At 34.9% G+C, this 26,451-nt stretch overlaps 1 protein-coding gene and 1 pseudogene across 2 annotated transcripts; both read right to left on the bottom strand.

Annotated features, from left to right (window-relative positions):
• Positions 1–624: 624 nt before the first annotated feature.
• Positions 625–4,166, bottom strand: LOC145578853 (12-oxophytodienoate reductase 3-like). The gene is made up of 5 exons (XM_081636152.1): positions 3,940–4,166; positions 3,585–3,725; positions 2,346–2,476; positions 1,512–1,694; positions 625–1,366 (listed from the first exon to the last, which is right to left on the bottom strand). Exons 1-5 carry the CDS (start codon positions 4,035–4,037, stop codon positions 735–737), a joined length of 1,185 nt encoding a protein of 394 aa, XP_081492278.1. The 5' UTR covers positions 4,038–4,166; the 3' UTR covers positions 625–734.
• A 2,602-nt stretch (positions 4,167–6,768) lies between these two features.
• On the bottom strand, positions 6,769–16,394 carry LOC145578854 (12-oxophytodienoate reductase 3-like; annotated as a pseudogene). Its single transcript, XR_014098931.1, has 5 exons — positions 15,200–16,394; positions 13,890–14,010; positions 13,532–13,662; positions 13,096–13,278; positions 6,769–7,554 (listed from the first exon to the last, which is right to left on the bottom strand). The product of XR_014098931.1 is annotated as a 12-oxophytodienoate reductase 3-like (transcript).
• Between the last annotated feature and the right edge of the window lie 10,057 nt (positions 16,395–26,451).

A 26,451-nucleotide genomic window follows, 5' to 3' on the forward strand; every position in this document is an offset into this window, starting at 1 on the left:
CATGACTCTAAGTAAGGAAATTTTTACCTTAAATTATGCCATTATGACTCGTGCTTTTCTAATAAAAAATCAAAAACGTTAAATAAGGTAAACTGATTATGAATTATGTTGTAATTTAATGTTAGATTCCAAATATATTTGTTTTTTTATTTTATGTGATTGATTATATGGGACTAACATTATAAAAAGGAGGGAGTACTAAAGAATATTTCCGATTGTCTTGCAAATATAAGATTTGCTAAGTTATTAAAAAATAATAAAAATTAAATTAAATTAAATTAAAAAAAAAAAACTAAAATTTTCATAAAAAGCCAAAACAATGGCAATAAGGTAGAGAAAACAAAATAAGCTAAGGTTTGCCAATGATATATAAGGTAGCCGAGATTTGATCTTAGATAGTAGAGTGGTAGGTATTACCCTAAATCTTTGATCAATTATACTACTCCCTTTGTGTTTTAATAAGTATTACACTTATCAAATTCGGGAAAAAGCTACCTATAAATATTATGACTCTCTCCTCTCATGGTCTCCACTCAAAGCCACTACTGCTTTTTTATTATATCTTTCCTCTCACATTCATTACTTTTCAATAAACCATTAACCTCACTATCTTTCTTTTACAACTTTTAATACTCCAATTATCCCACTTACCTCTTATTTTATTTAAGTCAATTAAATTGCCTAAAGCTATGTGCCGGTCAAACTGTAACACTTATTAAAACACGAAGGGAGTATTAGTTGATATCTTCTAAAAACGGATAATCAGTATACCCCAAAACAGGATCATGAGAATAAAACGTAGTCCTATCATACTTATTTAATGGTGCATCAATCTTCAATCTATGCACTAAATCAGGATTAGAGATAAAAAGACGCCCAAATGCAACCAAATCAGCATCCCCTTGAGCTAAAGTTTCCATCCCAAGGTCCTTAGTATACCCACCACTACTCACAAAACTCCCTTCATATGCATCCCTTAATTTCCTCAACAGTTGAGCATCAGCTTCGGCTTCTTCGGCTGGCTTATCAACCACGCCTTGGGCCGTGAACCTGGGTTGGGTTACATGGAGGTAGGCGAGCTTTGATCCCAAGTCGGATTGTAGCTTGTTGAGTCCATTGACAACGGCTAGGCCTAATGCTAGCGGGTTGGAATCAAGGGCGTCGAAGTGATCAATTGCTGGTGAGATCCTCACTGCTACTTTCTCAGCTCCTATGGCTTCTACAACGGCTTGTACTACTTGCATTAGGAACCTAATTCTGTTTTCCAATGGACCACCATATTCATCGGTTCGATCATTGATTGCATCCTTGAGAAATTGGTCTATTAGGTAACCATGTGCTCCATGTATCTCCACTCCATTAAAACCTGTAATAAATATTTAAAACACAATTAATGTTAAGACAGAACCTAACTACGTACCAAATAAGGTCTTGTTCTCTTCACCTTATTTTTGCTGAACTGAAATTATTTTGTTAAACTGAAATTTTTGAATAGAGTAGTGTATACATACCAGCATGTATAGCGTTTAGAGCTGCTTGGCGATAGTGTTGGACAACCTCCAATATTTGAGGTTGAGTCAAGGCTTGGGGTTGGGTGCATTTTTCGTGTGAACCATCGGGCATCAATATACGCCACCTATCCGATAATATTTTGTTTGTTGATGATATTGGCGCTCGTCCCTCAGGTTGGTATACTACATCAAAATCAAAGAATCATACATAACATGAGAGTGTGAGTCAAAGATGCCCCTATGTCATTTTATACAATTTACAAGGTATGGAGTATTCTTTATATGTTGTCTAAACTATTAATTTATTATTTTTTTATGAGTATTATATATGAAAATTCAAACTATTAATTGACATGCATTCGACACGTTGTCAAATACTCAAATTAAGGTAGATGTTTTTTTTTTTTTTTTTTTTTTTTTTTTTTTTTTTTTTTTTTGGTAAGGAGAAAATGGAGCCCTATCAAGCTGGAACCTCTTATAGGTTTTCTCAACCCGGGTTAACAGACTAGGTACTTTGGAAGTTGGGGGGAAGGGTAAGGGAATCCTCACCCCAAAGTGTCTTTGATGGGATTTAATTCCACAACCTTAAGGTTGTTAGATACGGAGATGCAAACTGCACCACTAGTATGCTTGGTAAGGTATAAATGTTATTGTGTGTGTATAAAATAGGAAAGATTGTAATGTTTAAGTTGTAATGTACAAAGATGTGGTTGTTAGAATGAATGTAAGCTAATAAAATTCTACATGTTATAATTTTTTATTTTAAAAACTACATGAGTACGTATACGGTGATAAACATTTAAAAATCAATTGAAGAGGACTATAGGTATTTACCTTGGTTAGAAACTCGACCAACGTGCCACAATTGAGAGAAGAAGATAGCACCCTTATCACGAACCGAGTCTACTATTTTCTTCCAAGCTTCCACTTGTTGTTCTGTGTAGATTCCTGGACAATGTGCGAACCTATGGCACGATTGCAGAATTTTAAGAAGCAGAGTTGTGTTATACAAAGTAATCCTACCCCTCTTAGGATCAAATGAGAAGAATCAGAAAATTCTAGGTGATAAAATATTTTATATAATGTGCGTATTTTTCATAATAAATTAACGTGTAACTTTTCTAACACAAAGATAATGTGCATTTTTTTAAAAATTATTTATTTATTTATTTATTTATTTATTCTAACACAATAGCCTATCATGGTATACAATATACATATATGTATCCCATTATTTGATAACGCTTAGATAAGCTAATAATGTTTGACAAAATTTGTTCAAACTGTACAAGGATGAAAAGTCATATTTTAAGGGGATAATTAATGTATACGTATTACAATAAGAATTTAATATTATTTTTAAAAAAGAATCATAATTGACAAAGCAATGTGACGACCAATGTAAGTACAGTACAGAGTATTGTATTTTTTCACTTATTATTCACTTTTAACTTATTGTTTGTTGTATGCAATTTTTAGGGCTTTATATTATTTTCTTATTTTGAAGAGTAAATTAAGAGTTATATAAATTGTTATGGAGTAGTGAAAGCGTGATGATTTTTATAGCAGGATGCATGCCAAGACATGTAAGATCATATAAAGTTAATAATCGTGTTTGGTGAATACCTGAAAGTTGAAAGCTAAAAACTGATTTTGTTAATCAATTTTGACTAGTAAATTATATTAACTAATTTGATTAACTGATTACTTTAGCCGGTCAAATCAGCTAATTTTTCCCCATTAAACTTACCTAGTCACCCCCAAAGACTCTCAATGTCTTACTTTTTCAAATAATAATTAAAAGACCACTTACATTTTTTATTAGTCCATGCCTGATGCTTCTTATAAAAAATCTAATTTGCTCTGTCTTTCTCCTAATTTTAAATTACTTTAATAAATAAAACTCATGTTTATTCAGTTCACATCTACAAAAGTGTTCCTCGTGCTGAAATAAAAGATACGTTGAAGGATTTTTAAATAATTTCGTGACAATCAAAGTAAATTAACACAAACCATAAACACTGGGAGAATAAACACAGATAAATAAGATAGAAAGGGTGATTAGTTGATTACCCTCCGGCAGTTTGCGAGATGAGAGTTCCTTCAGTGATAAGTAAGCCACCGGAAGTAGATCGTTGGGTGTAATACTTCTCTAGTGCTTCATTTGGCATTTCATCTATTGCTCGACATCTTGTCATCGGTGCCAATACTATCCTGTATCAATATTGATAAAATTACTTGACAATTAAATCATATAATATGATGAAAGTATATATTGAAACGAATCTAATAAGATATATTTAGTATTTTTTTTAATTAATTAGTTAAAGTACTATATGCAGATAAATACTGCGCAAGCCAAAATGTTTACAATATATCTGTAAGATAGTACATATATAATTGACTCGAAGTGGTACAAGAAACAAACCTGTGAGAGAGATTGAAATTACCCAATTGGTAAGGAGTAAAAAGATCATCTTTCATACATTTGATGCCCATATTCATAGCCATCCTTGCTGCAACCATCTTCTTTAGCTTCCCTCTTTTTTGTTTCTGTTAATTTTTGTTATTTCAATGTAGTTTCTTTGATGAAAGAAACATCAACCAGGACAGACATTTATATATAGAAATTTTTAACGTGTTGAAGTGTGAATACTAAGGCACCGACGTTTATGGAGCTGTGGATCAAACTATCATTAAATAATTATTCAATTCACTAAACAATTATTTAATTCACTAAGCAATTATTGAGTTCATTGCATAATAAGAAGTATTTTAGTTCGTTAAAAAAAAGTAGTTGATTAAATAATTAATTCCATGTATTGTAATGACAATAATGTTGGTACTCCGTATTATACTTTTATTTAGTAGACACTAGACAGCACAGTTTAGCTAGTGTAATTTACTAATTTTTGAACATTTTTAACGTTGCTAAATTGAAATCTATTTTTAATCTACTTGATCTTACAATTGATCTCCGTCCAATCAGAAAGCATTATTTTAATCATGTTTTAATCAGAGTGGATGGTCAGCTATTCTAACAGTGACACACTGTAGTCTATATCATTATTTAACGAGTAGTGATAGACCACTACCAGGTATGGGCACGTTAATGTAATTTCACGAATTATTTATCCATGTTGTAAAAATGTAGTCTCTCTCCTCTTAATAACAATATACAAATTAAGAATAACAGTATACAAACCAAGAATAACAATACACAAACCAATAATAACAGTATATAAATTAATAATAACTGAGCACCGACAAACAAGTACCGTCGTCAATTTCGACCGAACTCAATGATTTCCAGCATAGAACTCACCGATTTTAATGGCTAGAGCCATAAGTTTGTGTCTCTCGTTTTTGGGTTATGTTTTTTTGGGTGGTTTTCGGTGATTTTTAACGGAGATAGTTGCGTGTTTTTGGATTTTCAACTAAGGTACTAGCTAGTGGGGTGGGTTTCTTGTTGTTGGAGGTGAAGGTGTGGTGGGCGGAGGTTTGGCCGGCAATGGGAGCTATTCATGAAGGTGGGGAAAGGGTTTAAGGGAGGAAGGAGATGAAGAGGAAAGGGAAAAAATATGGGAAAAGAAAAATAATAAAAAAATATATTGTGGTATTGGATAGTATTACCCATACCTGGTAGTGGGTAATACTTACTCTTATTTAAATATACTTGTAGTTTAGTTTAGATTTGTTCAACTGTAATTGATTTTTGAAGGTGGTATGTACGAGACTGCATACATGTGTAACTCAAATTCAATATCATATGGGGTCGAGCAACTGAGCAAGTGCATGTTATTATGTTCCCACAAAGTATTCCGTATTGTCCACTCTTGAATTCTTGATGGTTGTTACTTGATTTTATGTAAATAATTTGAAATTTTGGTTAAATAATTGAAAGAATCTTTCGCATGGAAAAGCTGGGTTCGGATTTAGACCCGGTAAATGGGTCGTTCAGGACAATTAACATTTTGGTCGGGTACAATTTGGGTTAATTTGGGTTTCGGGTATGGTTCGGGTTTAAATATTGGGTCAATTTCGGATCGAGCTGATTTTGGGTTGGGCATATTCGGGTCGGGTTATTTTCAGGTCAAGTATATTCGGGTCATATTCGAGCTAAGTCAAAATCTGTAGGACGGGTCATGTTCAGGTTGTTTCATTTGTAAATCAAGCTCAAATCGATAATTTAATATTTTGTTATTGCTATAATAAGATTTATCAATTTGGTTTATGAGATTGGCTACAATTGAAGATGAACAACTTGAGTTATTTTGGCATTAGACATTTTTAGTTCAATTATAAGATAATTTTAGTTCGGATCATTTCGAGTATCAAGTCTGTTTGGGTCAAACACTTCAGGTCATTTTTGGGTAAGGTCATTTCGTGATCGGGTCAAATTCAGATCGGGTCGGTTCGTGTATCTGGTCAAGATCGGGTCAACACCATTTTCGAGTCGGGTTTAGGTCGGATTGGGTCAAATTTAGGTTGATGTTTTGGGTCAATTTCAGATTATGGGTCGGGTCATTCGGGTCATGTCATTAAGTTTGGGTCATAATTGCTAGGTCTAGTTCGGAATGTGAGATAATTTGTCAACCCACATCCAATTTTATACGAGTATTAGTCTAAGTCTAACACCTTGTTCAATGGAGAACAATAATTTTCAAACTATTTAAATTAGACCCTAAACAAAGGAGGTTCTCTCAACAAATGCTACTACAGTACATTTTTTGAGTATTCATATTAAAATCTTTAAGCTTAATACTCATTTATTCAAAAGATTTTGTTTAAGCAATTTTTATTGAATTAAAAGTTGTACTTGTCCATAGCTTGATAGCCTACACCAATAAATTATGATACTATTAACCTTTTGATAAACGTAGGGCTTCTTTACTTCAGCTTAATTTCAGTTCAAAGTTCAGTTTAATTCAGCTCCAATCAGTTCAGTTTAGTTCATTTCAGCTGTGCTCCTAATTTTCTTCTCTCATAAAATATTCATTTCAGCTCCAATCAGTTCAGCTCCAATCGGTTCAGTTCAGTTCAGCTCACTTCAGTAAATATGAACAGGCCCGTAATCTAACATTAACAAGCATTTTTTCCATTTTATTTTGTTTTCCTATAAATTCTGTACGGAACTTTCATAAATTTCTTTCAAATAAGATAATTTTCACTCATAACTAGTTTTGCTTTGAACAGAAATGTAGTCCTTATCTTATAAATTTGAAATTGAAAACTATGTATTTATATGTCAAAAAAGAAACTGAAAACTAGAGATTAGTCATTAGATTCCCGACATTATTATTTTTTGTTCTAATATGTAATTGGGAGGAAGAAAACATACAAATTAGAACCACAACACAACCTCTTCTATTTCATACAATGCGACTACATACTTTCTAAAGGACTTAATTAACATATTCGTCTCCTACAAAAGGATAATCAGTATAACCCAAAACAGGATCATGAGTATAAAACGTAGACCTATCGTACTTATTTAATGGTGCATCAACTTTCAATCTATGCACTAAATCAGGATTAGAGATAAAAAGACGTCCAAATGCAACCAAATCAGCATCCCCTTGAGCCACAGCTTCCATCCCAAGGTCCTTAGTATACCCACCACTACTCACAAAACTCCCTTCATATGCATCCCTTAATTTCCTCAACAATTGAGCATCTGCCTCGGCTTCTACGGCTGGCTTATCAACCACGCCTTGGGCCGTGAACCTGGGTTGGGTTACATGGAGGTAAGCGAGCTTTGATCCCAAGTCAGATTGTAGCTTGTTGAGTCCATTGACAACGGCTAGGCCTAATGCTAGCGGGTTGGAATCAAGGGCGTCGAAGTGATCAATTGCTGGTGAGATTCTAACGGCTACCTTTTCAGCTCCTACGGCTTCAACAACGCCTTGTACTACTTGCAATAAGAACCTTATTCTGTTTTCCAATGGACCGCCATATTCGTCGGTCCGGTCATTGATTGCATCCTTTAGAAATTGGTCTATTAGGTAACCATGTGCTCCATGTATCTCTATTCCATCAAAACCTATTAATAAAATGTTCACAGAAAAAATTAATATTTTCATTGCCCCAAGTGAAATTTTTGTTTTGCATGATTCAATCTAATAAAAAAGTATGATTACATATGCTAGGGATAAAATAATTGATGTCACATGTTCAAATCCTACCAATAAAGGTTTATTTAAAGGAGTCTGTTACAATATGATGAGTAAAGTAAATTGATTATGCAATCATATTCAATGCAGAGGATTCACAGAGAGTTAGAGAGAAGAGAATTTAGAGAGATAAGGATTATGATTAGATTGCTTGAGCTGAGAGATTACAAGCTACCCCCTTATAAGGGAATCTAATAACAACTTATTACAGCTAATCATTCATGCATTGCACCTAAGAAAGCCGTTATAGGAAGCAGACAAAATAAGCTAACAGAAAATTATTCCTTGATATTCTGACTTGGCAGCTAACAGTAATTAGTATTAGGAGATAATTATAGTGCTAATCTCATTACTCCCCCTCAAGCGGGTGAGTGATGAAGAGAAGCTCCCAGCTTGGACACATGAGAATTATGAAGCTTGACAGAAAGCACCTTGGTCAGGATATCAGCAATTTGATCAGATGAGGACACCTTGACTGGTTTGATTGTGCCATTTTTAACATGATCACGCACAAAGTGACAATCAATCTCAACATGTTTAGTGCGTTCATGTAAAACTGGGTTAGCTACAATTGCTAAAGCAGCTTGGTTATCACACTTCAGAATTGTTGGAGGTAACCTGTTAAGACCTAGGTCTTTGAGCAAAGCAGTCAACCAAGTAACCTCACAAGTTGTCAAGGCCATAGCCCTGTATTCAGCCTCAGCACATGATCTTGCAGTGACAGCTTGTTTCTTGACTTTCCAAGAAATTGGAGAATTGCCAAAGAAGATGCAGTAACCAGTTGTGGACTTCCTAGAGAATGGACAACCAGCCCAATCACTGTCACAATAGGCAGTCAGAGTAGCAAATTTGTAGCAAGAAGTATGCCTCGAGAGATGGTACCCAGAAGATACCTCAGCAATCTTTTTGCAGCTTGCATATGAACTGCTGTAGGATGTTGCATGAATTGAGTCAAAATGTGCACTGAATATGCAATATCAGGCCTAGTAATAGTGAGATAAATTAGTTTTCCAACTAATTTCTTATAAGAAGTAGGATCTGGGAGCAGAACACCCTTGTCTGGGGTTAATTTTGTATGACTGTCCATGGGTAGTTGCAGAGGTTTGGAGTGAGTCATACCAAATTCTCTGAGTATATCACTAGTGTATTTCTTCTGAGAGAGAAAGAAACCAGCCTTTGTTCTGTCAATTTCAATCCCAAGAAAGTATCTCACTTGTCCCAAATCCTTCATATGAAAAACAGAAGATAACATGGACTTGAGATTGTCAATATCAGCTTGATTGTTGCCACAAATCAGTAGATCATCAACATAAACAAGGATTATAGTGATAGAGGAGTCATTGACTCTAAAGAACAAACTGTAATCAGATTTGGATTGAGTGAAGCCCAGCTGCAGAAGAGTGTGAGATAGCTTGTGGAACCATTGTCTTGGTGCTTGTTTAAGGCCATATAAGGCTTTGTTTAATTTGCAGACCAGAGAAGGTTCAGCAACTGGAATCAGACTAGAATCCTCAATTTGCTGAATTCTGCAACCCAAACCAATATACCCTTTAGGAAGTTTCATGTATACTTTTTCCATGAGATCACCATGAAGAAATGCATTTGTCACATCCATTTGAATTGCATGCCATTGTTCCTTTGCAGCCATTGCCAGTACGGTTCTCACAGTGGTCATTTTGGCAACTGGAGCAAAAGTCTCAGAATAGTCCACACCAAATTGCTGTCTGCAGCCAAGTATGACAAGCCTGGATTTGTGTCTCTCAATAGAGCCATCTGGGTTATACTTGGTTTTGTACAACCATTTACAACCAATTGTTGTTTTACCAGAGGGAGCTGAGTGATTTCCCAAGTGTCATTCTGTTCTAGAGCTTCCAGCTCTTTGTTCATTGTTGTAACCCAGTGAGAATGTTTCACAGCATCCTTGAAATGAACAGGATCACTTTCTTTAGTCAGAATTGACATAAAACAGGAAAAATCAGATTTGATAATGGTTTCTGCAAAATTAGAAATATGTGTGGTTTTGACAGGTATCACATAGTCTTTGTGCCAGGTAGGATCTTTGTGAGGTCTGGTTGATTTCCTTAAAGGTGGGGGGGGAAGAACAGGATCATTTTGAGGGGAATTAGAAGAGTGTGGAGATGGTATGAGAGGTGAGCTGGAATTTGTGGAGTTGGTGTGTTGAGAATCATTAGAGCTAGGTGAATGAACTGTTAAGAGAGTTCATGGTGGTGTGATTTCATCATCTGAGGTGTTTTCAAGGACAGGAAAATCATCAATAATATTGGTGAGGGAAGGTGTGGGTATAGGTTGCATATAAGAATCTGGGAATTTTTGTGAAAGGGAAAGATGTGTTCATGGAACAGGACATCTCTAGACACAAAATATTGTTTTGTGATCAAATTTTGCAGCCTGTATCCTTTTTGTGTAGCAGGATACCCTAGAAATACACATGGGACACCTCTAGGTTCAAATTTGTCACTGATATGGTCTGGATTGTAAGCAAATGCCAGACATCCAAACACCTTTAAGTGACTATAATCAGGCACTTTGAGATGCAAACACTCATATGGTGTTTTGTTATCAAGAATAGGTGTTGGAATCCTGTTAGTGAGGTGAACAGCTGTCAATACGCACTCACCCCAATATGACAGAGGTAGCCCTGCATGAAATCTCAGAGCTCTTGACATTTAATGTGTACTTCCTCTCAACTCTTGCATTTTGTTGAGGTCTTTTCACACAGGATGTCTGATGAATAATTCCCATTTTGGCAAAAAATTTCTGACAAGGTCCATCATGAAATTCTAGAGCATTATCAGATCTTATAACCTTGATAGATTTCCCAAAGTGTGTATGAGCATAGTTATAGAATGATTCAAGGGTGCTCAGAGATTCAGATTTAAATTGAAGCAGATACACCCATGTATTCCTATTCCTGCTATGATCATCAACAATTGTCAAGAAGTGTCTGTATTTGCTGTATTTGCCCTTAGTGCTGACTTTGTATGGACCTCATATATCCATATGAATCAGATCAAAGGAAGACTCAGCATGAGATTCACTCAAAGTGTAGGGAAGTTTGGTAAACTTTGCCATGGGACATGAAACACACACTTGAAGAGGTTTTGATGTGTAAGGTTTAACACAAGAAATGTTCTTCAATCTGGCAATAGAAGCATGGCCCAGCCTATTATGCCATACAGAAAGAGTTTTCAACCTGCTTTGCAGATTTCATGGCACTCACTTCTGAGCTAGAATTTTGATCTTCAGACTTGTCAGAGAATTAACAAGATAGTATAGACCATTTCTCATCTCACCCCTGCCACACTCTGAGTGTTAGTGTCAATAATTACACAATGTGTAGGAAAGAATTGTACCTGACACTGATTATAGGAAATCAATTTCTGAACTGACAGCAAATTATGCTTGAATGTTGGTACACAAAGGACATTTTTCAGTTTGAGGCCAAGATCAAGAGATACAGTCCCTGTATGAGAAATTGCAGCTTTCTCACCTGTAGGGCTAGATTTATCCAGCAAGTGTAAATGAGGTGTCATGTGATCTTAAGCCCCAGAATCTATAATCCATTCTTCTGAGCTTACAGTCACATTACATGAGATCATTCCTGAGAAATGATCCAGTTCTTCATCTGTCTCATGGGTTGAGGCATGAGCTTGGGCATTAGTTTGGCTAATTGTTCAAGCTGCTGAGGTGTGAACAGCAGACCTGCACCATCAGCACTGTAGCAGCCATCTTAGTGCTACCAGATCTACGAGGTCTCACCCCTGGTTTCTACTTTTGCTGAGCACCAGCATAGGGTCTATTTGCAGGAGTTGTACTGTTATGTTTTGAATGCCAGGAAGGGTAACCAACCACAGTCCAGCAGACATCACTTTTGTGACCTTTCAGACCACAAACAGAGCATACAGGGACTCTGTCTGAACTATTAGTTTTGCTGTAGAGAGCCATGGTGTCATGACTAGACTTGTTTGTACTCAGCACGAGCTTCCTCCTGCTGTAGTGCAGCAGCTGCTGTCTCTACAGAAGGGAGAGGAGTCTGAAGTAACAGATGACTTCTCTGAGCATTATATATATCATCAAGACCATTTAAAAACTGGAAAAGCTTAGCTTCTTCTCTTTGTGATTCAATAGCACTTAGCAGATTTCTAACCTCAGGGGTGGGATCAGTAACAATAGGAAGCATATTCATAGAGTCTAGCTCTTCCCAAATAGCATTCATACAAGTATAATATTCATTCACAGGCATAGAATCTTGTTTGTTTCAAATAATTCCCTGCTAAGCTTATATTTTCTAGAACCATTAGTTAATGAGAACCTTTTTTCCAGATTCAACCATATTTCCTTAGCAGATGTCATAAACATAACAGATTTTTTGACAGTAGGAGATAGATTATTAGTGATCCAGGCAATTACCATGTCATTGCATGTATTCCAGAGCTCAGCCTTGATTTCATCATCAGTTGACTTGAGCACAGTTCCCAGAACAAATCCCAGCTTACGTTTTGATGAGAGATTAATCTCCATGGATCTTCTCCATGGATCTGTAATCAGTGGATCCCTGAAGTTTATCCACTTGAACAGATGTTGCACTATTAGAAGGATGAAGAAAGAGAGGATTTAACATATCCTAGAAGGAAATACGTCCTCCAGCCATTGCAGAGAATAGAAGAAAAGAAGGAAGAATGAAGAGAAGAATGAGCAGAAGAAGGATGAAGAGAAGCAGAATGAAGAAGAGAAGAGATTTTAGAATCGAGAAGAAATATCAGAATCCAGCACTACATTGAATGCTCTGATACCATGATGAGTAAAGTAAATTGATTATGCAATCATATTCAATGCAGAGGATTCACAGAGAGTTAGAGAGAAGAGAATTTAGAGAGATGAGGATTATGATTAGATTGCTTGAGCTGAGAGATTACAAGCTACCCCCTTATAAGGGAATCTAATAACAACTTATTACAGCTAATCATTCATGCATTGCAACTATGAAAGCCGTTATAGGAAGCAGACAAAATAAGCTAACAGAAAATTATTCCTTGATATTCTGACTTGCAGCTAACAGTAATTAGTATTAGGAGATAATTATAGTGCTAATCTCATTACAATAGGATTAAACAGCTTAGTGTTTACTATACACGTTTATGTAGAAAAAGAAACACTTTAATCAACAATGTACATACATCAATTGTTGCAATTTAACAATGAAAAAAAAAAAAATCATATTAGGTAAATCTTTAAGTCGTGCGTAGTCATGTCATTATTATGCAATTTTCTCTCAATAATCATCCTATGGATCAGACTCGATGTGTATTTGAAAAAAAAATTTAAAAAAAAAATCGAAAATTGCTAATGTAAGTGCATTAGTAGTGAAAAATGAGTGGAAAAATGTATACCAGCACGAATGGCATTGAGAGCAGCTTGGCGATAGTGTTCGACAACCTCTGATATTTGAGGCGGAGTCAGGGCTTGTGGCGGGGTGCATTTTTCGTGTGAACCATCGGGCATTAAGATACGCCACTTTTCTGATAAAACTTTATTTGTTGATGATATTGGCGCACCTCCATCAGGTTGATACACTATATAAAGATCATACAAGTACAAAACATGTCAACATTAGCCTTTTCATTAACCCGTTAGCATGATAGCTTTATATTTTGCCAAATTAGATGTTGCTCAATATATATGATATTGTTGAAAGTAGACATATTTGTAATTACATAATTATGGGAAGCGAAAATTAAGATTAGTGGTGTAAACTTTTCCAAATATTAACATGGTATAGTGATTATAATTGGACGTTTAGATGAATTGAAGAGGAGTATAAGTTACCTTGATTAGAAACACGACCAACATGCCACAATTGAGAGAAGAAAATAGCACCCTTAGCATGAACTGAGTCTACTATTTTCCTCCATGCTTCCACTTGTTGTTCTGTGTAGATTCCTGGGCAATGCGCGAACCTATAGCACAATTAAAGAAACTTAATTAGAGACTAACCCTATTATAAAATAGTTCGGGTTAGGATTAAGTTTTCAGGCACATCATATTAGTCTCTAAAACAACTCTTTTTGTATGTGCAAATCACGCGCCATATTGATATGTGATTTGAGAATGGAATATAAAAGGTATACGGGCTAATTAAGTACGAGTATAATAAATTTACTAAAGAGTAAATAAGTGTAATTACCCTCCGGCAGTTTGAGAGATGAGAGTGCCCTGGAGTGGAACGTTGGGTGTAATACTTCTCAAGTGCTTCATTTGGCATTTCATCTATGGCTCGGCTTCTCGTCATTGGCGCCAATACTACCCTGTCACACAAAAAGTTTCTAAGTTTAAAAATATTCGGAGTACATTGTTATCACGGTTTAGTAACCAGGCAACAATTAATCTAACACATTTACTATATCATATTAATTCTGTATATTATCAAAATGTTGCTTGTATTGAGAGAAATGAAGAAATTGTTATATTTATTAACTAGTTATTTGTTAAAATTCAATGACAATTTGGAAAAATGGCGTGTATACTATCCGGCTCTTAAAAACAGTCTCGTACAAGACTTACCTCAACTTTCATTTTAATGATCCTTGACAAATTTGTGCATGTGAGAAATAATGATAGAGAGCAAGTGAAAAAAAAAAACACACCAAAAACCTACGAAGTATGAAGCAAACTCAAAGGAACATCCTAAAGTCGTGAATGAGACAATCTTTAATAATAACGAACGAAGTCTCTTTCTATCCAAAAAAAACATCAATTCTTTTCTCTCCGCCACTTATTCTCATGACCTTCATTTTGAATTTTTCTACACTTTCATAACTTCAACACCCATTATTTGAGGTAGCAGAAATATATAAACCTTACCATTAGACTAGTCTAATACAAAGTATTTTTAACTTTTATCAAACCAATTTAATATTGTGGACTATAAAATTTCTCACCGTATGGTTTGAAATTTGAAAAGTGTACACATTTTATGTTGTAAGAGTCTAATCATTATAATTTGCAGAAATTTCTAATCGACTTAATTTAAATGTACTCCCTCCGTCCTCAAAATTTCGACTCTTTTAACTTAATTTTAATTCCAAAATGATCTACCCATTCGCATTAAAATACCCACCAATTTACAACAATATTTGTGCAAAATTAGTTTTCCTATATAAAATTTTGTTTTTTCATGTATTTTTAATACTTTATCTCTCTATTTTTTCACTTTTTTACAAACCCCATGTAAATTTATCTTTTCAATATATTTTATTTCTTTTTATTTAAGTTTCTTAATAACCGCGAAATCAACCCAAAAGGGTCAAAGTTTTAAGGACGGAGGGAGTAATTTGACAAGCAAACAAGCAAAGTTACAACTTAATACGAAGTATATGAACATTGATAGTATTTCTTACGGAGTACAAAATAATACTCCGTACAGTCGATCATAACCACCATTTATCATCATTTGAAAATCTAAATAGAAGACAATGAATGAAATAAAAGACAAACCTGTGAGACAGATTGAATTTTCCCAATTGATAAGGAGTAAAAAGATCATCCTTCACACAACATTTGATGCCCATATTCATAGCCATGTTACTTGTCACAACCATCTTTTCTTCTCTCTTTTCTTCTAACTTTATGTTCTCAAAGAAATATTGTTAATAATTTTCTCACAATCAAGTTTATTTATATAAATTATATAGAAATTAGAAGGTGATGTGAACACATTTATTGTGATGGTGTGAACAAAAATGGTGTAGCCTACCAGTAATGAGCAGATGAAGAATGTGCATAAGTCGTCAACGTCGTAGAACACTTGTGTGGACGAAACTAAAGCTCCGCGTCTTGTAAAAGGCATTTATGCATGTATTAGTGGACTTCACACTTTTTCACATGTGTTTCATGTTTGACTACTTTTATTTCTTGCCATTTAATGTGGATTTCATCATGTCAATTAATAACTGCCTAGTATTCCTCACTTCGACAGTGTATTTTTATTATTATTTAACTTTTTTTTTTATTTCTCACGTTTTAAAAAAAGTACTACATCTATCTTATTTTACATGCTCTATATATCGTTTATTCTTATTGGATGTCCCGTGTTTCAATCTACTTGCCTTAATTTCTTCATAGGAAAAGAATCACTTTTTAAGTTTTTAATAAAAGTCATTGTGATATTATAAAGGCTATAAGAGGTTATTTTTAAAAAAAAAAAAAAATTTTTTAAAACCATTTAAATATTATTTTATGTACAGGTCAATATAAATAAGAAAAAATTGCTTAAAATAATCCCAACTTTGAATTATTATTAAATAATCCCAACTTTAGGGTGTATTCGCTTTCTTTGATCCCTAACCGTTTACTAACCTATTATAATATGTTGAAGTGACACGCGTCACCAAGTGATTGGTTGAAATATAAAAAATAAAAAACTTACAAAAATTGGGAAAAAAAAAAGACAAAAGCTAAAAAAAAAAAATCCAACCACCACCCACGAACCACCATCCCTACAACAACTGCGGCGGCCAGAACCCCGTTCCCCACCCACGAGCCGGCCATAACCCCCACCCCCGTGCCGATAGCTCCCTTTCCCTCAAAACCACCAATCTCGCGGCCCAAAACCCTTGAAATCCCACCCATGACCACCCAAATCCCTAAATCACCTTTCCTACCACATGAAAACCCACAACCACCCCCTCCACCAACATCGGAACCCTAGTGTTATGGTTCCGATGTTGGTTGGGGGGGGGGGGGGGGGGCGGCCGTGGGTTTTTATACGGTGGTGAAGGTAGTTTAGGGCTTTTAGGCGAGTTTGGGCTGCGGGATTGGTTATTTGAGGGAAAAGGGCGCCGATTAGGGTGGTGCCGGCGTGGGGCGGGGGGGCTTGGGCGCAGCAAGCTGAGGCTGGGGACTTGGGCTAGGTTGGTCGCAGGCCCAACGCCGGTGGTTGTTGTGGGTTAGGGGCTTAGGGTTGGGTTTTTTGTTTTTTTATTTTTTAAAATTTTTCTAATATATTTTCAACCATTAACACGATGACAAGTGTTAATGAACTTTAAAAAAAAATTACCCGTTTAACAGCTTACCAGTCACATGGGACTATTTTAAGCAAATGACCCCCAAAGTTGGGATTATTTAAAGCGAATACGTGAAAGTTGGGATTATTTTTAGCAATTTTTCCCTATAAATAATAATGGTTACTATGTTAAAATTAGGGTCACTATGTTCCATATAACATTAGAAGAACGAGTAAACCTCGGGTTCACAAGACCAATTTCCTTAGCCAAGTACTTCTTAACCCTAAAAAAATCGCAAACTTTTGGGTGCGTCCACCCGCACCCAAGGGTTTGTTCGTCTGAAGACCCAAAGACGACAATAACGATGACAACTGACGATTTAAACCTTAGATTTGAAGCAGCGGCTGGTCCGTGGAGTTCTCAGGTCGTGCGTTTGGTTGGAGGTGGTGTTTGGGCTGCGATTTTGGTTGGAAGTGGTGCGATTATGGGCGGCGATTATGGTTCGAGGTGGTGCGATTTTGGTTGGAGGTGCAATTGGGGGAGTGCAACGATGGTGGTGTGGTGGTGTATTTTGGAGGTTTTGGGGGGGGGGGGAAATTGGGTGTGATGGTGAGATTTTGGAGGTGTAATTGGGCGACAGCGGTGGCGGTGTGATGGTGGGTATTGGGGGGCAACTGGGAAGCAGCAGTGGTGGTGTGATGGTGGCGGGTTGGGCGGCAAATGGGGAGCAGCAGTGGTGGTTTGATGGCGGCAGTTGGGGGAATGTTTAGGCACCCAAATTTGAAACAGAGAAAGAACTAGAGGAAGAGGTGAAAGAGGAGAGGAAGAGAGAGAAAGTAAGAGAGGAAAAGGGGGAAAGTGTATACTTGTATAGTACATCAGCTAATACAAGTAATATATCAGCCAATTGATATTTCATATCAGTTAACATTAAAGACGTTAATAAAAACGTCCAACAAAAGAAATATATCAGCCAACAAAAGATATATATCAGCTAACAAAAGGAGTATATCAGCCAACAAAAGGTACTTATCATACAACAGCAGAAACATATCATCCAACAAAGGATACATATCAGCTAACAAAAGAATGAAATCAGCAAATAAAAACAACAGGTAAGCCAACAATAGGAAACATATAGGTCAACAATTAAAATATACATATCAGCTAAGAAAATAAATATATAAGACAACTAAAGAAACATATAAGCTAAATTATGTCTGATATCAGCAAACAATAAGAAAAAAAAAATATCAGCAAACAAAAGGAATATATTAGCCAACAAATGAAACATATATATCAGCCAACAAATGAAACATATCTGCCAACACGTGAAACATATCAGCCAACACATGAAACATATCAGCCAACGAGTAAAATATATCAGTCAAGACTCCCGCACCAAACGGTTTGTGCCTCCGTACGCACGTAATACCTTCTCAAAAAAAATTAACTTCTTTAACTATTAATTAAAATTTAAGTAATCTAATTAACATATCGTAAATCCTTAACTAATGTTAAACTCAAGAATATTGTGGAAAAAACAACTTAAGCTTTGTATTGATAATCACCACATATATATACCCAATACAATAGAATACCTAACTTGCCTAAAACTCCTAACAAGATAAACTTAACATAAATACAATATAAGCATAAATACACCAAACCGACTCTAATACTCCCCCTCAATTTCGGGCATGTAAATCACGAATGCCCAACTTGCGTAACTGTAGACAACTAATTGTGTCTCCCTAAAAACCAAACCCAGTGATGAATACCTTTCACGTCATTGATTATCGAACGAAGTAAAGTGTGAAAAGTCTTGTGATCCGGTTGTTTTAATAAAAATAACTTTCTTTCAGTTTTCGAAAATGTACTCTATTAATGAAAATGCCCAGTCCAATTTAATTTGGTCCATAATAAGGGTCCAATAATAGTGTAGTTGGATTGGGCTCGAAAAGCTTTCCAACGATATATTATAAGCTCAATCCGATGAATAATGAGAAAGTTATGGCCAAAATACTAAATTGGGCCTGAAATGGTTTTATATGACCCAATGATCAAGTGGAAGCCTATTAATTAATATTCCTAAAGTTATTAGGATTGATTTTAATCTTCTAGAATAATTTAGAAGGTTAATTTAAGTTCTAGTGGAATTAGGATTAATAATTATAATTTTAGAAAATAAAGAATTTTATTTGGAATGAAACAAGTGTTTGTAAAAGATTAAATCTGATTTTAAAAGATAATTATGGACTTTAATTAATCGAATTTATTAGATTAAGGATTCCTTACGGATTTTAGAAAACGCGTGAACCATCGCGAAACGACGGAGTTTCGCACCACGACAGAGCTGTTGCGCCGCGCTGGGCCCTTTCGCGTCGCGACAGAAGTAGTTTTATTCCAGATTGGATTCGGTTTTTTCTGATCGTTTCCGACTATTTTTTTATAAATAGGGTCATATTTCCCCGTTTACAATCATCAACAATCATCTAATTCTATTCTCCTCTCTCTAAAGCAATAGCTTATTCTTTCTCCCTATTTCTAAGTCTTTCCCTTTTCAAATATAAATACCGCATTCACTAGTTCTAGACACACCTAGCCAAGCTCGAAGTTGCTTTCACCCTAGACGTGAAAGGTTGATAATTTCTGAGGGTTTGGTCCCAAATCCCTATTTCAATTATTTAAATTAATTGAAATTACTACTGTGTGTATTATTTTGATAGAAAAAGATACGAGACAACAAAATAAGTTGTTTTAATTGCTTTATACCTTTAGAAAGCATGTTTGGATTATTTTAATTCCTAGTATCATGTTAGGATGTTATTTATCGCTTTCTTATATCATGTTAGTATCATGTTAGGGTTAAAGCTTTGATCTTTAATGTTTAATGACATGCTAGGATTTGTTATTAATCTTGTTAGTATCGTGCCTAGGATCTTGCTAATAATGTTATTATGCTTTGATGAGATTGAGATTATTTTGATGATGATGATTTGTTATTATTATTGTTGCTTAATATTATATATTATTGTTATTGATTGATCACGCCCTCTCTTACAGGTTTAAAGGGAATTTGTACTTGTAATCACGCTTAATAAGATAATTAATAATCTTGTTTAGGCTAATATGATTATAATTCAAGTGATCGCCAATAATAGATTTATTTGTGCATTAATATTCAACCAACATAGATTAAACAGGTTTAGGATTAACTTATTGATTGTATGTTAGTCAGAAAGCGCACATGAATATGAGAAAAATAAAGTAGAGGCCTATTTTTAGGGCAGGTTCAATTTCTTTTAGGTTGAATTTGTACCTTCATCCCCGAATATCAAGTCATGGTTCCAAGCCACTATGGAGTTAGCGATCTCATGAATCGTGAAGGGGTGTAAAATTCACCCTGTGAACGATTTACAAGTTCCTAAAACTTGTTGGCGACTCTTTTGCTCTAGCTTCCTTCCCTTTGGACGCCACCATACTTAAGTGTATGATCACAGTGGGGCTCAAGTGTGGGATGCTTGAAATTATTCCCTACAATCAACATAATTGCCATACTGAAACTACTCAGAATCGTCACAAGAACATTCATTGCATCGAAAAATTCTGATTCATTTCAAAATATTCAAAAACAAATGTCCAATTTTCATTTTGACATATCATGTCTCCCAATCACTTTGTTGCTCATACGTTTTCAGGTACCAAAATCTTAACAATATTTTATTTAAAAAGAAAGCATTAAGCCTAGCATTTTAGCTGCCTGCTAAGATAAGAACTATGCCAATAACCAACCTTTTTTAGAAAAGAGAGCAAAAGGAAAACACACACAAGGAAATAAATGTGTGGGTGTGGAGCTTCAACTTCAGCAGTGGAGCTTAGACAGTGGGAGTAGAGTCCATGGAACCGGTCCTGCTCTTTCGGGTATGAATCTCCGCGACTGAAGTGGTTCGACTTTCCTCCCATGTCATCTGAGCAATCACTAAAAACCCAACATCAAAAGGTTAACAAAATCTTTAGAGAAAATGGGAAGGCAAGAAGATTTGCAATTAGTTTCACTTGAATATCCCATAAGCATACATTTTTCAAATAACAGTTTGTTAGCCTCCTGACCCTATCAGAAGGTTCAAAGAAACCTTTCTACCTAAACATGAAGAAAAGTTTTCTTACGGGAGGTTAATGCTCCGCTACATATACCAACTTTGCTACTACAACATCCAAAGACAAGTCTGATTGATTTCACTTCAATTTCAGAAAAAGAACAATTAAAGCAGGAGAACCCCTTCATATCATTGTGACATTGTCATTACTTGATGACTCACAACTCACACTACTAATTTCTTTTTTGAGTGAGTGTGTATGGAGGGCATGAAGGGGTCAGCAATGTAATAAAAAGTCCAACTAAAAAAAGGATGCCAAAATAATTATATGCATAAACTGAATCCTCAGCACACCAAGAACTAAGATAATAAAATGAACTTGAACCTGTTTCCCCCATACCCCATTAATAAAATGAACTTGAACTTGTTTCCCCCATACCCCATTAGAGCATTTTTATGCTTTTATGCTACTAAAATTATTTTTTTAAAAAAAATGTTTATACAGATTTGCCTCTATGATTAATTTTTCCTAGCACACAGACCATACCCTCCCTGGCTACCTTTGATTAACAAGTTACAAGACTTATAACAACCAATAAACAAGGTAAGAGCTGGTTAAAAATAAAATGAAAAAAAGACTCACATGAGTCGCATTTCTCAACCCAAACAAACAAGTCCAACATCCATATGAGCGACAAAGCAAAAGCAGAAAAATAAAAAAGATAGCAGATGCATCATTTCAAACACTCTAGAACCAAAATCAAGCGATTAATCACATTATCAAGCATTGAGTCATTAATTTAGTGTGTAAATATATAGAGCATACGTCTATAAATAATAATGCAACACTACCCAAAAAGTAGAAGCAAGTGAGTACTTGAGCCTGACCAACATAGAGAAAATTGGCTCTATGCTATACCAGATTTGAACACTTTGGGGACATGATCTTATATCAAAGGACTAGAAGCGGAAGTGCTAAATTCATTTCCCTCTCACAAACAGAAACTTGTAGCACAGTATTAGTGTCATAGCAAGGGTTTAAAAATTACTTTCTAACAGCTATATATGGAGAACATAACTCTCATGTCATGGCAAAGCAAAACAAATAAATTAATAAAGTATGGTTTGTCTAACTCAAGCACTGAGCTCACATAGAACATGGGACAGTCAGATATGGATACACTATATCAGGCAATAACTTTGACAATTGAACTATATATTGCAACATTAGCCATAACAGAGCTTCAATAGGCATATAAGCTAGTTGATTGATCAGCATTAAACAACCATCAACACCATCATCAATGAGTTATAGCTAAAATATCCAAATCAACACCATACAAACAATCAACACAAATTCACAAAATGAATTACAATCTAACCCTAGAGATAAAAGAGAGGCGGGAGGAAAGGGAAAGTGTGAACCTCACAATTGAACTACGAGCAGCACTCAACAGCCGCAACATGCAGCGAGGAGGAGCACGGGCTAATGTGGGGCAGCAAGGAGGGCGGTCAAGTGGAAAACTCTAGATGACCTTAAAAAATTCCGCAATTGAACCCTAAAAAGAAACAAATCCATAAATCAAATACAACAAATACAACTGCATGTTGAATACGGGAATCAAATACAACAAAAAAATTAACCATCAAAAATTGAAAAATTAATTGAAATCAATGCAAAACCCTAAATAACTTGAATTAGGGAATTGAAAAATGATTCTCGAATATAATCAGCAATTTTAGAAGTAATTCGACAAAAAATATAACGCAAAGCTAAATAATTAGAAACCCTAACCTCAAATTTCTGATTTTTTGTTCGAAATTGATTTGTATTTGTTGTTGTTGTTGAAGAAGCACGAACAACCAACTGATTCGAAATAAACGCACCCACAAACCCTAACAAATCAAGCAAGTAACATATATTTGCATATTCATCGAATCGCCGAATAATCCATCTAAAAACAACCAAAGATCTCAACTTTTCGAGATCATTTTCAAATCCCAGCAACAAAATCATCAAATAATCACAATCAAGAAAAACCCTAATTTCAAAATCAAAACAACAAAAATTGAACCAAATCAAAAAATTCTCAAACATATTCAAACCAAAAGAGAACCCTAACCTCCATTATTGTTGATTCAAGAAATAGGTGGCGGCGACGACGATGGTTGTATCTTGTTCGAATTGACGTCGATTTTCGAAGGAGAACGAGAACGAGAGCTAACAAAGAGAAGAACTGGAGAGATAAAGTGGGCTGGCGGTGAAAGGGGTGGTGGTAGAAGCTAAGGAGTGGCGTTGGAGTGACTGCGGTGGAGGGAAGCAGAGAGTTCGAGAAGAGAGAGAAAACAAATAGAGTGCTAGAAGAGAGGAGAGAGAGCGAGGATTCTAATTTGGGATATTTGGGTTTTTCTTATGAATTGCCACCGGTTCAAACCGGTGCCATTTCACCAATTTGGCAACGGTTTGGTTTGAACCGGTGGCAATTCTTTAATACTAATCCCACCTAATTTTTTTGACACCGGTTTTTAAGAACCGATGCTAATAACTCGGTGCCAAAATGTGTTTTTCTACTAGCGTAAGACTCAATTTGGTCGGAAGGTGAAGGTGGTTCGTAGTGATAATGGCCAAGAGTTTTTGAGTTTGGGGTCTTTCTTTGTGAAGAAAGGCATTTGCATCAGACGTCGTGTGTTGACACGGCTCAGTAGAATGGTCGAGTTGAACGTAAACACCGTCACATTCTAAATGTGGCTCGTGCTCTTCGGTTTTAAGCAAAGTTACTTAAGTATTTTTGGGGTGAGTGTGTTATGACAGCAGTTCATTTGATTAACAGGACTCCGACTCCTGTTCTCAAGGGTAAGACACCTCATGAGTGTTTGTTTGGTCAGGTGTCGTCGTATGATAGTTTGCGGGTTTTTGGTTATCTTGCTTATGCTGCGAATCCTTGGATTAAAGATAAGTTTAATTTCCATTCCCGAAAGTGTATTTTTGTTGGTTATCCACATGGGAAGAAAGGTTGGCGTCTTTATGATTTAGCTACTGATGAGTTTTTTGTTAGTTGGGATGTTCAGTTCTTTGAAGATCGGTTTCCGTATCTTGAGTCTCTTCCCGATGAGCGCCGATTATTGTGGGAAAAATATTTTTCTAATCCCCCGACATGGGATGATGATGAGGGGGGTGATTACATGTTGCACGGTGCAAATTTGGAGAGGGGGTCGCAAAAATCAGATTACTCTGCAACCTTGTTGTGGGGACAGCAGCCCAGCCGCAACCAAGCTGCGGACTGTGCTGTCCAGCCCCCCACGTGCGGCCAGCGCCCGCAGGAATATTGTGGAGAAAACGGCTTAAGCTTTGTATTGATAATCACCACATATATATACACAATACAATAGAATATCTAACTTGCCTAAAACTCCTAATAAGATAAACTTAACATAAATACAACATTAACATAAATACACCAAACCGACTCCAATAACTAAAATACTTGATTCACATATTATTCATCTAGTATTGCGCATTACAATTATTCATCAAAAAAAATTTACAGCAAATATTATTACAAACTATTAGAATCCGGGCAAATTTCAATGAAAATAGGGAGTCTTGGCTTCTTCTTTTGCAAAGGACCATAAAGAAAACTATGAATATAACTATGAATATGCTCATCAATAGTTTTTCTTAAAGAAGTCCCATTATTACTCGACGAAGGTAATTGCATTGTAATGTCGTCATCCAAGGGAGACCAATCTGTGTTGCTTAGTTCAAATTGGAGATTTGGTAATAACTGAGTTGCCATTATTTCTTTCAGTATTTCAAGATCACGGCTACGTGAACATGTGCTTGATAATGGATTGTAACATGGATTACACAAAAAGAACTGCAAAAAGAAACAGAAACGATCAATGAGTGTTCGTTGCTCATGCTTTTATGGTAATATAAAGATCGTTGCGAATACAAGAAAATAATTGATCAGTTTGACTAAAGCCTTAGACGACACAAGGAGGTGATATACGACTACACTTCTACAAAAGAATTTAAAAAGATTATCTTATTTACTTGAAATAACTGATTTTCTTAAACTACTAACGACCTTATTTTTTATTTAGGTTTAAAGAGCCACAAATAATTGATCCCAAGAACTAATGGCCTACGATGAGGTTCATTACAATTTTCATAATTATAATGCAATTATATCTCTTAACATAGGTTTTTACTTGTTAAAAACCATACAATCCTCTAAATAAACACAAACCATTCTTATGTATATACTTCCTCCGTTCTATTAATATTGCAATAATGGACTTTTTGCACTATTCATCACTCTTATTTGACCATATAATATGATTTATACATTATCAACTTGTATATAAAATACTTTTACAATATCAACTTTTATAATTTTTACTCTTACACAATTATAGATATTTAGCATATAAAATGTGCTTTGGGATGCGTAATTTCATCCTTGTTGCAATATTTATAGAACGGAGGAAGTATATACTAAGGAGTATTACTTTCAGAAATTCAGAATTAACACAATAAATTTAATGCTTTTAATTGAAGTTGAAAAAAAAAAATCATTGAAAATCAAGAAAAATAAAAGGAAGAAACAAAAGATTATGAAGAGTAATATGAAGTATTAAGTATAGAGTACCAACCTCATGCTCACCGGGTCTTAATTTCTGATGACAAGCCATTAAAAAACTTGTAAGGTTATATTTTTTGTGCCATATTTTCTCAAACTTTTACAAAAGGTTAATGATATTTTTTTTTTTTTTATTTGTGAAAGAAAGTTCTTTGATCAATATGAAATACATCTATTTCTTTGATCAAGGATGTAATATATATAACAGAATAGTAGTCCAAATCATAGGATTATTAGGAATTTAGGACTTAGTTTCCTAATCAAACTAAGGTTCTATATTGATAAGATAATTTTATTTTTATTTTTTTGTAATATAAAAAATAAAAAAAATAAAAAAATCTAAGTATAATCATTTACTCTGTATTTTGTTTTCTAATCTTTTAAGACTTCAAACTTGTAAAACTTTAGGAAACTTTTAATTCTTGTGCATTATCCTTATCGTTGCAATAAAAAAAAAATAAATGAAAAAAAAAATATGAAGATAGAATAACTTTTATTATACAAAGTATATTTTATAGGGACAGTTTTCAAATGGCTACAATAAAATTGTGGCCATTGTAACTGAGTGAATCACAACCCTTCAATTTATAAAATTTATCATATCCATTCATTTAGTTTACTTTAATCCTCATAAAAAAAAAACCCAATTTAATGAGATAAATAAAAAAAATTTAATACTAGAAAATTTGGTGAAAGGATGAAATTTATAATTATTTTAATTGATGTTTTCATTTTTTTTTTATTATCTTTAATGTCAATCGATTGATTGGTTTCTTGAAATTTCCTATCATCTTCTATATCTATCTCGTGGAATATGTTACGAGTATACGGTATACCATGCAAAAATTATGGACTTGGTAATATATAATGCCGTAGACTAGGTATATTGTTGATAAACTATAATCCGTTGTTGTCTTGTTGATTTTTAATGGAGATGAGGAATCCTTTGAACTTTAGAAATTGCAAGTATATGCATCAATGGCAAATAAAGTTCAGTT

This window comes from Chenopodium album, chromosome 14 (genome assembly GCF_948465745.1).
Source record: "Chenopodium album chromosome 14, dcCheAlbu1.1, whole genome shotgun sequence".
Lineage (NCBI taxonomy): Eukaryota > Viridiplantae > Streptophyta > Magnoliopsida > Caryophyllales > Amaranthaceae > Chenopodium > Chenopodium album.